The sequence below is a fragment of the Notamacropus eugenii genome, chromosome 1 (genome assembly GCF_028372415.1).
Source record: "Notamacropus eugenii isolate mMacEug1 chromosome 1, mMacEug1.pri_v2, whole genome shotgun sequence".
NCBI classification, from domain to species: Eukaryota; Metazoa; Chordata; class Mammalia; order Diprotodontia; family Macropodidae; genus Notamacropus; species Notamacropus eugenii.
This window is the reverse complement of record NC_092872.1, coordinates 401085674-401098989: the sequence shown is the minus strand read 5'-3', so window position 1 is coordinate 401098989 and position 13316 is coordinate 401085674. Positions and strand designations below refer to the sequence as shown.

General features: G+C 39.0%; 1 protein-coding gene across 1 annotated transcript in view; it reads right to left on the bottom strand.

Annotated features, from left to right (window-relative positions):
• DOCK2 (dedicator of cytokinesis 2) overlaps positions 1-13316 on the bottom strand; it is a 480195-nt gene that overhangs the window by 390537 nt on the left and 76342 nt on the right. Inside the window, exons 20-22 of the mRNA XM_072630938.1 lie at positions 10756-10845; positions 9889-9989; positions 8581-8715 (exon numbers count right to left, since the gene is read on the bottom strand). Coding sequence (XP_072487039.1) covers positions 8581-8715; positions 9889-9989; positions 10756-10845 — 326 coding nt within the window. The remainder of the gene's footprint in view (positions 1-8580; positions 8716-9888; positions 9990-10755; positions 10846-13316) is intronic.

The following is a 13316-nucleotide window of genomic DNA, read 5'->3' as shown; positions in this document are numbered from 1 at the left end:
GAATTGGCCTTCATGCTCAGTAGGACTGAACTTCACTTGGAGAGGAAGGAGCCCAGGTATGAGGAATGAAGCCTAATTTATTCATGAACTAAAGGGTAAGCTGGTATACAATATTTGCATAGTAAGAAGGTGAGCAGGTCAGAAGAAGAAGATAGGAATATGGGATCATGCAGAAAGCATTGTGAACCCCTAGGTTCAGTACCTTAGCTTCAGATGACACTGAGGCTTATACAGCATCCAAGCAATTAGAGGTAGGGCAGTAGTGTTTGGATTTTCATTACAAAAAGGCAAAAGAAATAGAAAACATAATATGAGTTAAAGCTCAGGCTCATTTTGTTTAATGTGCAGGGCACTGGCCTGGAGGCAGGAAGACCTGAGTTTGAATCCCACCTCAGACACTTACTAGTTGTATAACCCTGGGCAAGTTACTTAATAGGGATGTCACTGTATTATTTTATTTTATTTTTTCTCAGTCGCATCTGACTCTTAATGACTCCTTTTGGGATTTTCTTAACAAAGATACTGCAGTGGTTTGCCATTTTATTTTACAGATGAGGAAACTGAAGCAAAAGGGTTAAGTGACTTGCCCAAGGTCACCCAGGTAATCTGAGGCCAGATTTGAACTCAAGAAGAGGAGTCCTCCTGTCTCCAAACCTGGCACTCTGTCTGCTTCACCACCTAACTGACATTAATAGGGATGTTATGAGAATTAAAGAGATAATATATGGGAAGTATCTTTGCCAACTTTAAAGTGATATATACATATATATGTATAAATAAAATCTACTTATTATTAATTATTAAAGATGCCAAGATCACTGGAATCCCAGAAACCCCCAGAAGATGCAAAGAGCGTTGTATACCTTATTTCCCAGTGGCGGAAGACAATCCCTATTCAACAGAATTTGAATTTCCTCACCTATTAAATGAGGGGGGCTGGACCTATGTCCAAATCCCACCTCAGACACCTGCTGGCTCTGTGAGCATTTACATTATCTCTCACAGTTTCTTCTTGTGTAAATGATGCCATGCTCCTATAATTCTACTTATTGATCTCTAAGGTTCAGGGCAGCTTTGGCATTCCATGATTCCACAACCATTTCAGTGTGGATTGTTACATTAGGACTAGAAGTTTACTTTCCAGGCATAGAGGAGTGACCCAATAGAGAGAACAAAAGCTTTCTCCCTTGACCAGCCCCTTGCTGATTTTTTAATGGTTCCTTTCTTTGGATATGGTGGGGTGCTGAGGAAGTAAAAAAATAGAGGAAGAAGAATCATGAAAATGCTCCCTAACACCTTTAGTGTCAAAGTAATTTCACATCCATCTTATTTGATCCCCACAGTGATCGAGAATCTTCATTGGCTTCATACGGCCTCTAGGATAATATGTGAACTCCTTTGTTTGGCATTTATAGACCTTTGCCAGCTGGTGAAGACCTGTCTTTGCATACTGATCTCATATTCCTCTCCCTCACACACAGCATGTTCCAGTCCAACTGGTCTTCCCCAGATGTGACCTTGCATTTACCATCTCCATGCCCTTCAATAGGCTACCCCTAGCTGGACCACTCACCTCTCCCACATAACACTATAATTCCCTTCAGTGTTCAGCTCAAGAGGTACTTCTTAATTGCCTTAGCTAGTTTTCTGTCCCCTCCAATTCCTAAAATTGCATTACATTTATTTTGTGAATATTTTGTATTTTTTCAAAGTTTTATGTGTTGTTTCCTCTGATGGAATATAATCTTCTACAGGCCAAGTACTGTTTGGTCTTTGAGACTTTGCAGACCTACAGAGTGCCTGGCTCATAGTAGGAACTTAATAAATGACTGTTGATGAATTAATTGTCAGATTATAGCAATTTGCCCATAATGGATCTTCACATTGAGATAAACTAAATTGAGACCATTTTTAATATCTTCTGTACCTCCCACTGTGTTGGATATATCATATATGCACAATAAACACTTATTAACTGATGAATAAAGACATGCTTTGTGAAGCATGTCTTATTCCTTTCCTTCTTAAGTCAGCTGCATCTCTCATCCACTAGACATTTACATAAAAAAGTACCAGATTCTAAGATTTGTTTGACCTAGTATATTTGGGCTGTCCTACAAAAGATATCAAAAGATACTATCCCATGAGGGGAATAAGGATGGGGTGCTTGGAAGGACAAATTGATGGGGAAGAGTGTGTGGGTAAAATTCTATAGTCAGACTTGGGGTACTTGGGGAGGAAAAAAACAAGGAATAAGAGCAGAGGGAAGTGAAATGGAGTAACTGTTGTTTGCCAGGGGCAGAGAAGAAATGGAATGTGGCCAAGAGAAAGTAAAGTATGGGAAAACTGAGTTTCAGAGTTCAGAGGACAAATTGCCTTATGAGGAAGGGCAGCTCTTCAGCAAATCAATGTGTCATTGACTACTTGTGGAAAGTTTAGGATGTAAAGTTCTAAAAGTCCAGGTCAGGGAATAATGATGATGAGGAGGAGGAGGAGGAGGAGGAGGAGGAGGAGGAGGAGGAGGAGGAGGAGAAGGAGGAGGAGGATGTCCAATCAGGAGTGTTCACATTTATAACAATAAATTTTGGAGATAATATAATGAATAGCTATGGTAATGGTACCAACACCAATACCACATGATTCCTAGGGACCAGAAAGTTGTTTCCTTAAAGTAAGGTACTAAGAAAATGTAGAACCTAGGGCCCAGCCTGGAAAGCGTGAAATTCTACTGCTAATTTTTTTTAAATGCAAGGAAAAATTGAAGCTATCAAGAGCCCCATCACAGAGAACAGGGTTTCAGACAGGAGAGGGTGCTCCCTTGAGTTTCTTCTCACTCATTGTGTTTTCAGTTTCCAAAAACTGAATGTTTTTACTCTGTGCTTCCTCCTTTAGGTGAAAAAATCATCCCATTCTTGAGGATAAGGAGAATAGCAGTGTGTAGAATATGAGAAGAAAAAGAACACAGGAGGAGGAATGAGGGCAGTGCCTTCCTCTGCATTTAGGTTGTTTCAGGTTATATATTTTGTTTGTTGCTGGTTTTGTGTTTTGTTTTGTTTCGCTTTTTTGATAGAGAGTAGGAGGATATAAAACTTTTACCAGGATTGGAGTCTTGCTTGCTGGGCATGTAAAAATGGTTTGTCCAAATTTACGTCAGTCACGTAGAAGAATGAAGCCATGGTATGGCATTCAGACTCCAGAAGTACAAACCAAAATGGATAATAAACAAAGCTATCACTCTGATCTCCAGGATAAATATCACACTAGCATTTAGGAGAGAGAGGCTTAGTATCTGAAAGACAGTCATTTCTGTACCTCCTCACTAACCATTGTACTTCACAGGGGGTCAGTCATTGAAGGCAAGTTTTCAGGGCAATAAAAAATATCATGGTGTTTGGATCAGTAAATGGAGAGGAAGCAGGAATTCAACGTGCAGTTTACAAGGTTTGGGGAAGAGTCCCTGCTGAGATTCCAGTTGAGAGAAGATGAGTTTGGCCCAGGACACTGAGGTATAATTCAAGACAGCAGAGCACAGAGGTCTCATGGAAACATCACTGGCTCTGGAGTCAGGGGACCTTTTTGAATTCAAATCCTGCCCCTGAGGTTCACATCCATGTGATCTCAGGTAAGTCATCTGCCTTCCCCGGGTTTTCTCATCTCTAAAAGAAAGGTGATAGTATTCATTACCTTTAAGGTTCATTCCAGCTCCAACTCTTTGATCTTATGCCCTGGGTTTGAATCTTGGCTCTTTTCACTGCCAGCATGCCTTTGAGCATGTTATTTGAATTTACAAAGCCTCTGCTTCCTTCCTTATAAAATGAACGTATGCCCTTCATTTTTGTTGGTGAATAGGGAACTAATGGTATGGAATGTTGCATATACTGTCAAAATTGGCTGCTATGACAGCTTCTTTTGTTTAACTGGCTTATTTTCTTTATTTCAAGGGAAGATCTGTGGCAAGGGTGGGAAAACATATCTGTAAATCACTAATTCAGAAATATAAGGTACCAACACAACCCCCAAAAACCAATATAATAGAGAGAAATCAAATTAAAATAGGGTGTGTACTAGATGAAGGTTCAGGCTCTTTCTACTTTCTAAACCATGTCATCCTATGAATTGCTATCACTCCTGCATAGCACCAAGTAGATTGCCAGCCATACAGGAGACAGTCAAGAAACAATGTTTTTTACCAAGTCGTTTTGATAGTATATATTGTTTCCCTGGTTCTGCACACTTCACTATATATCAGTTTATACTTCATGAACACTAATCAATGCCCTGATCAACTATAATTCCAGAGGACCGATGATACTACCAGCCTCCAGATAGAGAGGTGATAGAGTTAAGAAGAGGTATGAAATATACATTTTTTTGGACGTAGCCAATTTGTTTTGCGTATCTATGCATATTTAGTTTTTTATTAATTTATTTGTTGCACTTTTCTACAATCACTTCCATAAGTCTTAAATTTTCTGCCCCTCCCTCCCCAAGATGGCATGCAATCTTATATGGGTTCTACAAATACATTCTTATTAAACATATTTTCACATTAGTCATGTTGCTTAAAAGAATTAAAATGAAAGGAAGAAAGCATGAGAAACACCCAAACAAAACAAAGTCTATGCATATTTGTTACGTGTTGTTGCTTTTTTTTCATATAATTGGTGGACAGGGGATGGGAGGGAGATAAAATATTGAAAAAATATAGTAAAACTTTTTTAAAAAAGAAATAATGGTCTGTTATTGTTAGATGGACATGCAGAAGAAGAGGGAAAGGATTGATATATGGGGAATAAGAAAGAATCTCTGAATTTTCTGCATGAACTTTAGGAAAGGCATATGCTGGAAAGAAATGAATAATCCCAATGTAATTTCAAGCATTCCGAAGTATCATGGTACAGAAAAATGAACACTGGATCTAGAGTCAGAGGACTTTAATTCAAATTCTGCCTCTGATACTGACTACCTGTGTAACCTGAGATAAGTCAATTAACCTTCCCCAGGTCTCAGTTTTCTCATCTATAAAAATGAAAGGGTTGAACAAAATGATCTCTGAGGTCTCTTGCAGTACCAGAACTATTATCTTGTGGTCCTTCACCATCCAACCTTGAACCATATCCTGACATAAGACTACTTCCTTGGTTGCGGTAAAGGAATATATGCAGTGTGAACAAAGAGAGGATCAAGTGTAGAGAAACAAATAATGAGAGATAGATACATTGTAATTATACCCATGGGAAGGCAGAACAAAAGAGTGACAGGAAACAGAAACATAATACTAGACACAACAAGTAAAGAAGCAGTAATTATATCCCTATCTCTCTCCAGCTGGCTCCAAAACTCCAAGGCAACGAATGGGGATGGGAACAGGATGCTGTTCAGCCTCCAAAACCCCTGAGGAAGTGTTCCCCCAATGCTATAGACTGCCCTTTAGGCTCCTCCCTAGATTTAGCACAGATGAAAACAGGTAAAACTGTAAGTTTAGCCCCAGCAAATAGTACAAAAATCCCTCCATCCTGGAAGAAGGCACAGATGAAGACACTGAGTGCTCTTTACCCTTGGGGAAAAATAGCCTTATGGAGTAGAAAGAGGACCAGGGTCATGAGTCTCTCCTATCTTGCAGTTCCTGGATGGAGGCAAATGTTGTTAGGGGTGCTTTTTACTTTTGGAGAAAAATAGTCTTATGGAGTAGAAAGAGGACCAGGGTCATGATCTGACCTCTGATACTTACTACTTCTTTGACCTTGACCAAGTCACTTAATTTAGCTCCTTGGGTCTTAGTTTCCTCATCAATAGAATGAAGGGGTTCAATTAAATGCTTTCTGAGGTCCCCTCCTGACTCTAATTCTATAATCTGTGGATTCCTCCAAATAGAGCCTTCCACTCCCATTCACGCATTGGAATGTAAGTTCCTTGAGGGCAGGGTTTTCATTTCTGTCTCCGCATCTCTAACACCCAGCATAGAGCCAGAGGGCACATGATAGCTGTTTAAAGACTGTGTATTTAATTAAGTTATATTTACCCAACAGCCCAACTCTCTTTACCAATTGCATTTTTTTTTAATAAAGGGAATAGAATACAAATAAAATAACATTCCAAGAGAAGGGGGGAAGCAAAATAATAATAATAATAAATAAATAAAATAATAAAAAGAATGGTAAAAAGTCAACATTTATGTAGTGTTTATTAAGTACCAGGCACTGGGCTAAACTCTTCACAATTATTATTTCATCTGATCCTCACAACAGTTCTGCCAGTAGGTGCTATTATATCCCCTTTTTATAGATGAGGAAACTAAGGCAAACTTGTTAAGTGACTTGCCCAGGGTCCCACAGCTAGTCCATATCTGAGGTCAAATTTGAACTCAGGTCTTCTTGACTACAAGCCTTTATCAGTTGTGCTACTGAGTTGCCCCAAATGCTACAAAGCAAAAGCATTAAAAGGGTAAAAGGCAAGAAGTCCAAGAAATAAATAAGAGTAAGAAGAGAGGATGGGAAAAAAAAGAAGGAACTATAATGGGAGGGGGAGACGACAAGGAGAGGGTGTCAGGGTTGGGGTTTGTGTTCCATTAACTAGAGATAAGGCAGCTCTGTTGGAGCTCCAGAATCAAATCCTGCTTCTTGTTGGTCTCTGGGATTCAAAAAGAAACCAAAGCTATCCAAAGAACTTTCCTTAATGGCTTTCCTGTGGCTGCTGGAGTCTTCTTTTGTCTTTCTACCAAATCTGCACTGAGTTAAAAATATTACACTAAGAAGCAAAAGTATCCCCAAGAGATCATAAAAATGAGAAAGGGTCCCACATGTACAAAAATATTTATAGCAGCACTCTATGTAGTTGCCAAAAACTGGAAGTCAAGGGGATGTCCATCAATTGGGGAATGGCTGAATAAATTATGGTATATGAATGTAATGGAGTACTATTGTGCCATAAGAAATGATGAACAAGAAGACTTCAGAGAGGCCTGGAAGGACTTATATGACCTGATGCTGAGTGAAAGGAGCAGAACCAGGAGAACTTTATGCACAGCAACAACCACAGTGTGTGAGAGTTTTTTCTGGTAGACTTAGATTTTTGTAATGACACAAGAACTTCTTACCAAAAAAAAAAAAAAAAATCCCAATGGAGGATCTCAAGGCAAAATGCCTGCCACACTCAGAGAGAGAAATATGGAAGTCACTCACATATTGTAGCAGATCATGTTTGTGTATGTGTATGTGTTTGTGTATTATGTTCTGATTTGTTATACGATTTCTTTCATTTATCTTAGTCTGACTACATAGCATGACTATAGTGAAAATATACTCAATAGGAAAGTATATGTAGAATCTATACAGAATTGTATGCAGTCGTGGGGAGGGAGGGGGGTAGTGGGGAGTAGGTGGGGAGGGATAAAATCGCAATTGTATGGCAGTGATTGTTAAACATTACAAAATAAAAAAAAATAAAAAGAAGCAAAAGACATGGTCTCTGACCTCACAGAGCTTACAACTTATTTGCGGGAGAAAATATTTTCCCTTTCACTCCATGCAAATTTGATTAAAACCCTAAAAAGTCCTGTGCTAAGAAGTGTACTCATGGACTCCAGCCTAAGAATCCCTGCTCTTTGTCCTCACAGACTCAGTTGTAATCATTCCTTCAGGGGTACTGAACATCAAGTGTACAATGCTCCTCCCCTGTCTGGGACCTAAATTTCTTTGCAATGTGTCTCCAGCCTATCTTTCTAGATTCATCATGTTCTGTCCCCTTCACATTCCACATTCCAAACTGACCCTTAACATGATACTCCACCTTCTATCTCCATGCTTTTGTATAAACTGTCTCCCATGCCTGAAATATTGTCTCTTTTTACCTCCACATTTTGAAATCCCTGGTTCTCTTCAAGGCTTAGATCAAGTGCCACCTTCTACAAAAAATTTCCCTGATTTTCAGTACTCTCCCCACCAAATTACTTTTTTATTTTCCCCACAGTAGAAGGTAAGCCATTTGGATTTTTGTTTTTGTGTCTCCAGTAACTAGTACACACATAGGTAACATTTAATAAAATGATTGTTAAATTGATTCCAACGTCCAGAGTTCCATAGTATTTCACATATTAACCAACTGGTAGCAGGGTGCCAGAATCTCAAGGACAGTAAGTTAAAGCTCAGACCACTGCCCATCTGTCATACACAGTTTTGCTGGATCTGAATGAATACCAAATCACCTAAGGTGCCCTGAGGCCCCTCCTTGAGGAGCTCGGCAACACTGAATATAGATTCTCGAACTGTTATCTTCATGTCTCAAATAAAACAAGGAAGATGACTGGAGAAAGCAGGGCCTGTAACCCCAATCTATACTAGCTGGATAAAATACTATTCTTTGAGCTTTTAGCTTAAGGTGAACAGGCAAGAAGAGGGATTTTTTTTTTTTTCAAATACACTTAGATAAGATGGAACATTTGTTATGATTCTGTAAGGGAAAAGTTGTTTCTGATCGACAACTAGTTATAATTTTCTAAGTGAGTTTCTCCAACAGTATGAGCACTGTTCTATCTCAGTGGAATTGCAGTTAATCAATCACTCTTACATAACAGGTACTTACTGTGAAAATAATGTTCTCGACCTAACAATGAACTTGAACACGTATTCCAAAGCTTTCAGAGTTCTTAGGATAGGTTCGCACTGCTCCCCTCTGCTGGAAGTATCTAAGTAGGTCTTCAGGACTGTCATCAGTTTCCTAAACAAGAGGTTACATTTTCAAAATACATCTCTTCCCAGGACATGGTGCAATTATTAGTTTATGTACAAAATCATGAAACATTCAATCCATAGTATACAGTAGTGCAAAATAAATTTATCATTGGGTGTAACTATGTGTATGTCTATACAAAAATCCCCAAAGCAAACACTATGAAGAAAGTCAATTATGCTAGGGAAGTTGGATAGATTGATTTCAAAGACTCCTTCCAGCTCCAGCATTCCATAATTCAGAATCACTAGAAAAAAATAGGCTATAGACAAGTGGTAGTGACTGGCTATTAGTGACATGTTCCAATATATCTGTGGGTAAAAAGTGGGGTAAAAAGTCATTTTCAGTTGGAGGAGGACAGTGCAAGAAGTACGAATGGTGCTATAAAGAAGAGTTTTTCCACATATTTTGAATCTTGAAAGGATTAATCTCAGTCTATGACAGCTCTTGCCATTACCATGAAAATTAAAGTGATCCTATATGCCTGGGAACTAGGGAATCTAGAAACTAGTTCTAATACAAAATTTTGTCACTCCATCTCTGTTCTTGTGATTTGTCTCCGAGAGAGCCAGGAACAAGAATATTCTTATAATGAATGAACAACAGGAAGCCCCCTATGTTCTTTAGGCCTTTTGATACAAGAGCAGATGTGGAAACAGGAAGGATAGAAAGGGATTAGTACAATTAAAACTAGAAGAATTTGAATTTAGAGGTCATCTAAGACAATGGTTTTATTTTGTAACTAAGAAAAAAACTGAGGTCCAGAGCCTTTTCCAATTGTAAATCTATGATCCTATGACCCTCCATTCAAGAGGTTAGCTACATGTACTTTCAAAAGACTAAGCTGAAAAAAACTTCCAACAAATTTACAGACTTAGTTTCTTTGTCTATAAAACAAAAATATTGAACTAGATGATCTTTAGGGTCTCATTTAATTCTAATATTGAATAACTTCTAAGACTCTGAAGTCACAGTTTACAAAATGGCTCTGGTCCTTTCTTGGAGAAGTTAATATGGAAGCTCTTACTCTTTCTAGAAAAGAGAGCTGTGGATTCAGTCTCCAGGGAACACTTAAGGGCCAAGGTTTTCCCCTCAAGATATATGGGTGATGATTTTTCAATCTGATTATCAAGAGGAACCCCAGTAAGCATATACACTTACTTGTAAGCCAATGTTGCACTGAAATGTTGCTGTATGTAGGCCTCCAGGACAGTATTGAAGTGTTGGAATTTCCGATCAGCGATGAGCCCTATTATATAGATCTGAAAAAGATGTCAAGAACGAGCATTTATGAGATTGACTTTCTGTGTAGATGATATGGATATGGATGCTTATATGATGGGACTTGAAGGGTTCTGAGATGCTACCTTGCTCAAAAAAAATCCCCCTCACCTCTCTGCAATAAGTCCTGAAATTTCTGCTAGAGATTAATTTCTTTTGGCCAAAGTTGTGCTGTATCCAATTTGCATTTGAAATGTAAATGCTTCTGAGTTGGAATAACAAGTTAAGCCATAGTTGGCCATTAACACCTTAGCTGGCTTTTCTCCATGACATAAGAAAGTCACGATTTTTCATGGGGGAGAAAGAATGCAAGGAGTTTGGAAGATAGGCCATGATGGAGGATTATGATAGAAGGCAACCAGGGACAGCATGATGACACTTGAATGGCACTGGGATAGGACTTAGGCTGCCCAGCAGTCCTGGAAAGTCAAGGGAGAAGATGGCCAAGAAAAATGTTTCCTTCCCTCAGTTAGGTTTTGGGCTAACCCTGAGGATTCAGCAAAAGCAGCCTAGACATTTCCTGATATCCTACTTCCTATATATCCAGTCAACATTAATTTGTCATCAGGACTTAGAATCTCCTTTCCTTTCACTCCACTACAGTTATAAATGAAACTCTGACTTAAAGGAAACATGATTCCATTCATCTATCCAAAAGTCAATCTCATGAAGTCAAAACTACAGTAGTATTTTTATCAATATAATCTGAGTTCAAAACATTTTCACAGCTTTCTACCACTCTCTTACCAAGGCATCGAAGACCAGTATGTCATACTCATCACTTTGGGAATGTTCCATCATGATATTAAAGAGGGCATCCAAGGTATCTTGGAGAAACTGGGAGAAAAAAGAAAGCTTGCATGAGTCATCAGCATGGTGAAGGAACATAGGACTTGTGATATAACAACTTAGAAGACCCTGGATGTACAGCTAATATGGACCTCAGAGACCATCTAATGTGAACCTCTGATTTTTCAGATGAGGAAACTGAGGCTCAAGGAGGTGAAATGATCACAGAAGTAGTGAGAGCCTGAGGAGGGATTTGACTGCACATCTCCTGACTCCAGAGGGAGTGTTCTTTACATACTACATTCCCACAACTAGTAAACTGCCTTCTAAGGCAAACAGGTTCCTAGAAAGTAACTGATGCTGCCTGTCACATGTAGTTAGGTATAGGCACATGAAACATCAGTTTGTAATAATAGTCTATACTGTAAAGTTGTTTTTGTTTGTCTGTTTTGGTTTGGTTTTTGATCAGGACCTATGATTTCAAGGGTATAGAGAATTCCCAGGAAAGAAAGTCCTTCTAACTATACAGATCAGAAACTCTCCTACATCTTATAGTCTTAGAGAGTTGCCTGAGAATATGCAAAGTCATTTGTTCAAGGACACAGAGGCAATTGTGTTAGATAGAATTTGAACCCAGGTCTCCCAGACTCTGAGGCTGGCTCTTGGATCATGGTGGCAGGCTTCCTCTTGTCCATAGTTTACATGCTAGCAAATAAAGTAGTAAGAAAAGACATTTCTACAGAGCTTTAGAATCTGAAAAGCACTTATACATACAACCCTGTGAAGCGGGTACCATAAGTATTATTATGCAGCAGCTAGGATAGATCACTGGGCCTGGAGTCAGAGACCTGAATTCAAACTCTGCCTCAGATACTCACTAGCTGTGTGACCTTGGGCAAATCACTTAAACTTCAGTTTGCCTCAGTTTCCTCAGCTGTAAAATGAAGAAATAATAGTATCTAACTCTCAGGATTGTTGGGAGGAATAAATGAGTATTTGTAAAGTACTTAGCATAGTACCTAGCACAAACAAATGCTATATAAATGTTTATTATTATTGTTTGTCATTAGTAGTAGTAGTATCTCCATAGATTTGTTTTATTTTGCTTTGCTTTTGGATTGGATCTGGAGTTTTTTCAGTGTAGGAAACTTCCAGGTGAGAAAAGTCCCTTTACCAATGCATATCAGCACCTCACCTGAGAAATACAGTCTTAGAGAGTTATCTGAGGCACTGAGTGTTCAAGCAAGTGGCCCAGCATCTATCAGAGGCAGAACCCAACCATCAGTCTACCTGACTCAGAGGCCAGCTCTCTAACCACCAAACCACCATGTCCCTGGATCTCCATGTTGCAGAAGAGGAAGCCCACGTTCAACAAGGTTAGTGTTTACAGAGCTAGTGTCAGAGGCAAAATTTAAACCCAGCTTTTCACTCCAAGTCTAGCACTCTTTCTACTACCCCAAGCCTGCCTCCCTCAGGTAGTATGGATCAATATTTCCCAGAATCTCTGGGATGGGGGCTCTGCCACACAGAGTTGTTTATTCCTTGGTTTTCTGACCATACAAAACTCCTAATGTAAACATGGTGCCTGCTGAGGTATTTCCCTTAATCTTCACTGTGGGGAGAAAAGAGCTGCTTTAATTAGACCAATACCTGAAACACTTTATATTCCCTCTCTGTCACCAAATGGACACAACCAAAATGCTTCTAGCATTCTTCTTGTTCTGACAGAAACCTCAACTATATAGTCAGGTCTCTATCCTTTGAGACTTTTTTTCCCTTTCCTCATCTCTGCTTTTTCAAGTTCAATAAGCAGGTCAAACCAACTATATTTTCCTAACTCTCCTATCAACCAACAGATTCATAATAAAAAGTCACCAGCTACAGTCACATAGCTGCAAACCTTAACAGCATGCCAACTTAGTGCCTACTATGTGCAAGACAGAGCATCTCATCAACCAAAACTTCCCAGGAATGATTTCCCAAGATACTTCAGGGCATGCTGCCATGGTGTACATAATCTACCAATCCCTCATTTAGCAAACATGTACTAAGTACTTACTATGTGACAATCATTGGAGATAAAAAGTAAAAGGAACCTGACTTTGACAGCCTCTACCAGAGGAAACAAACATGTACGTATATAGATAAAAAATAGATATCCTGTTATTGGGGAAGGGGGGAGAAAGAAGCACTAGTAGATAAAGGATCAGGAAAGACTTTATGTATGGTAGGAGGTAGTCATCGAATTAACTTATCAAGGCAACCAAGAATTCTCTGAGGTCAATGTGAATAATAGAGCACTTAATTTAAAAACTTGGGTTCAAATCTCATGTTTCTACTTGGTCAGTGTTTGATCTTTGTTAAACCACTTTACCTCTAGACCTCAGTTTCCTTACCTGCAAAATGAGAAGTTGTGACCAGATGGTCTCTAAGTTTTGTTCTAGTTCTAAATCCCATAACCTTTTCTCTGTGACCTATTTTTATAGGCATTTTCAATACTCATTTGTAGAGGGAGATGC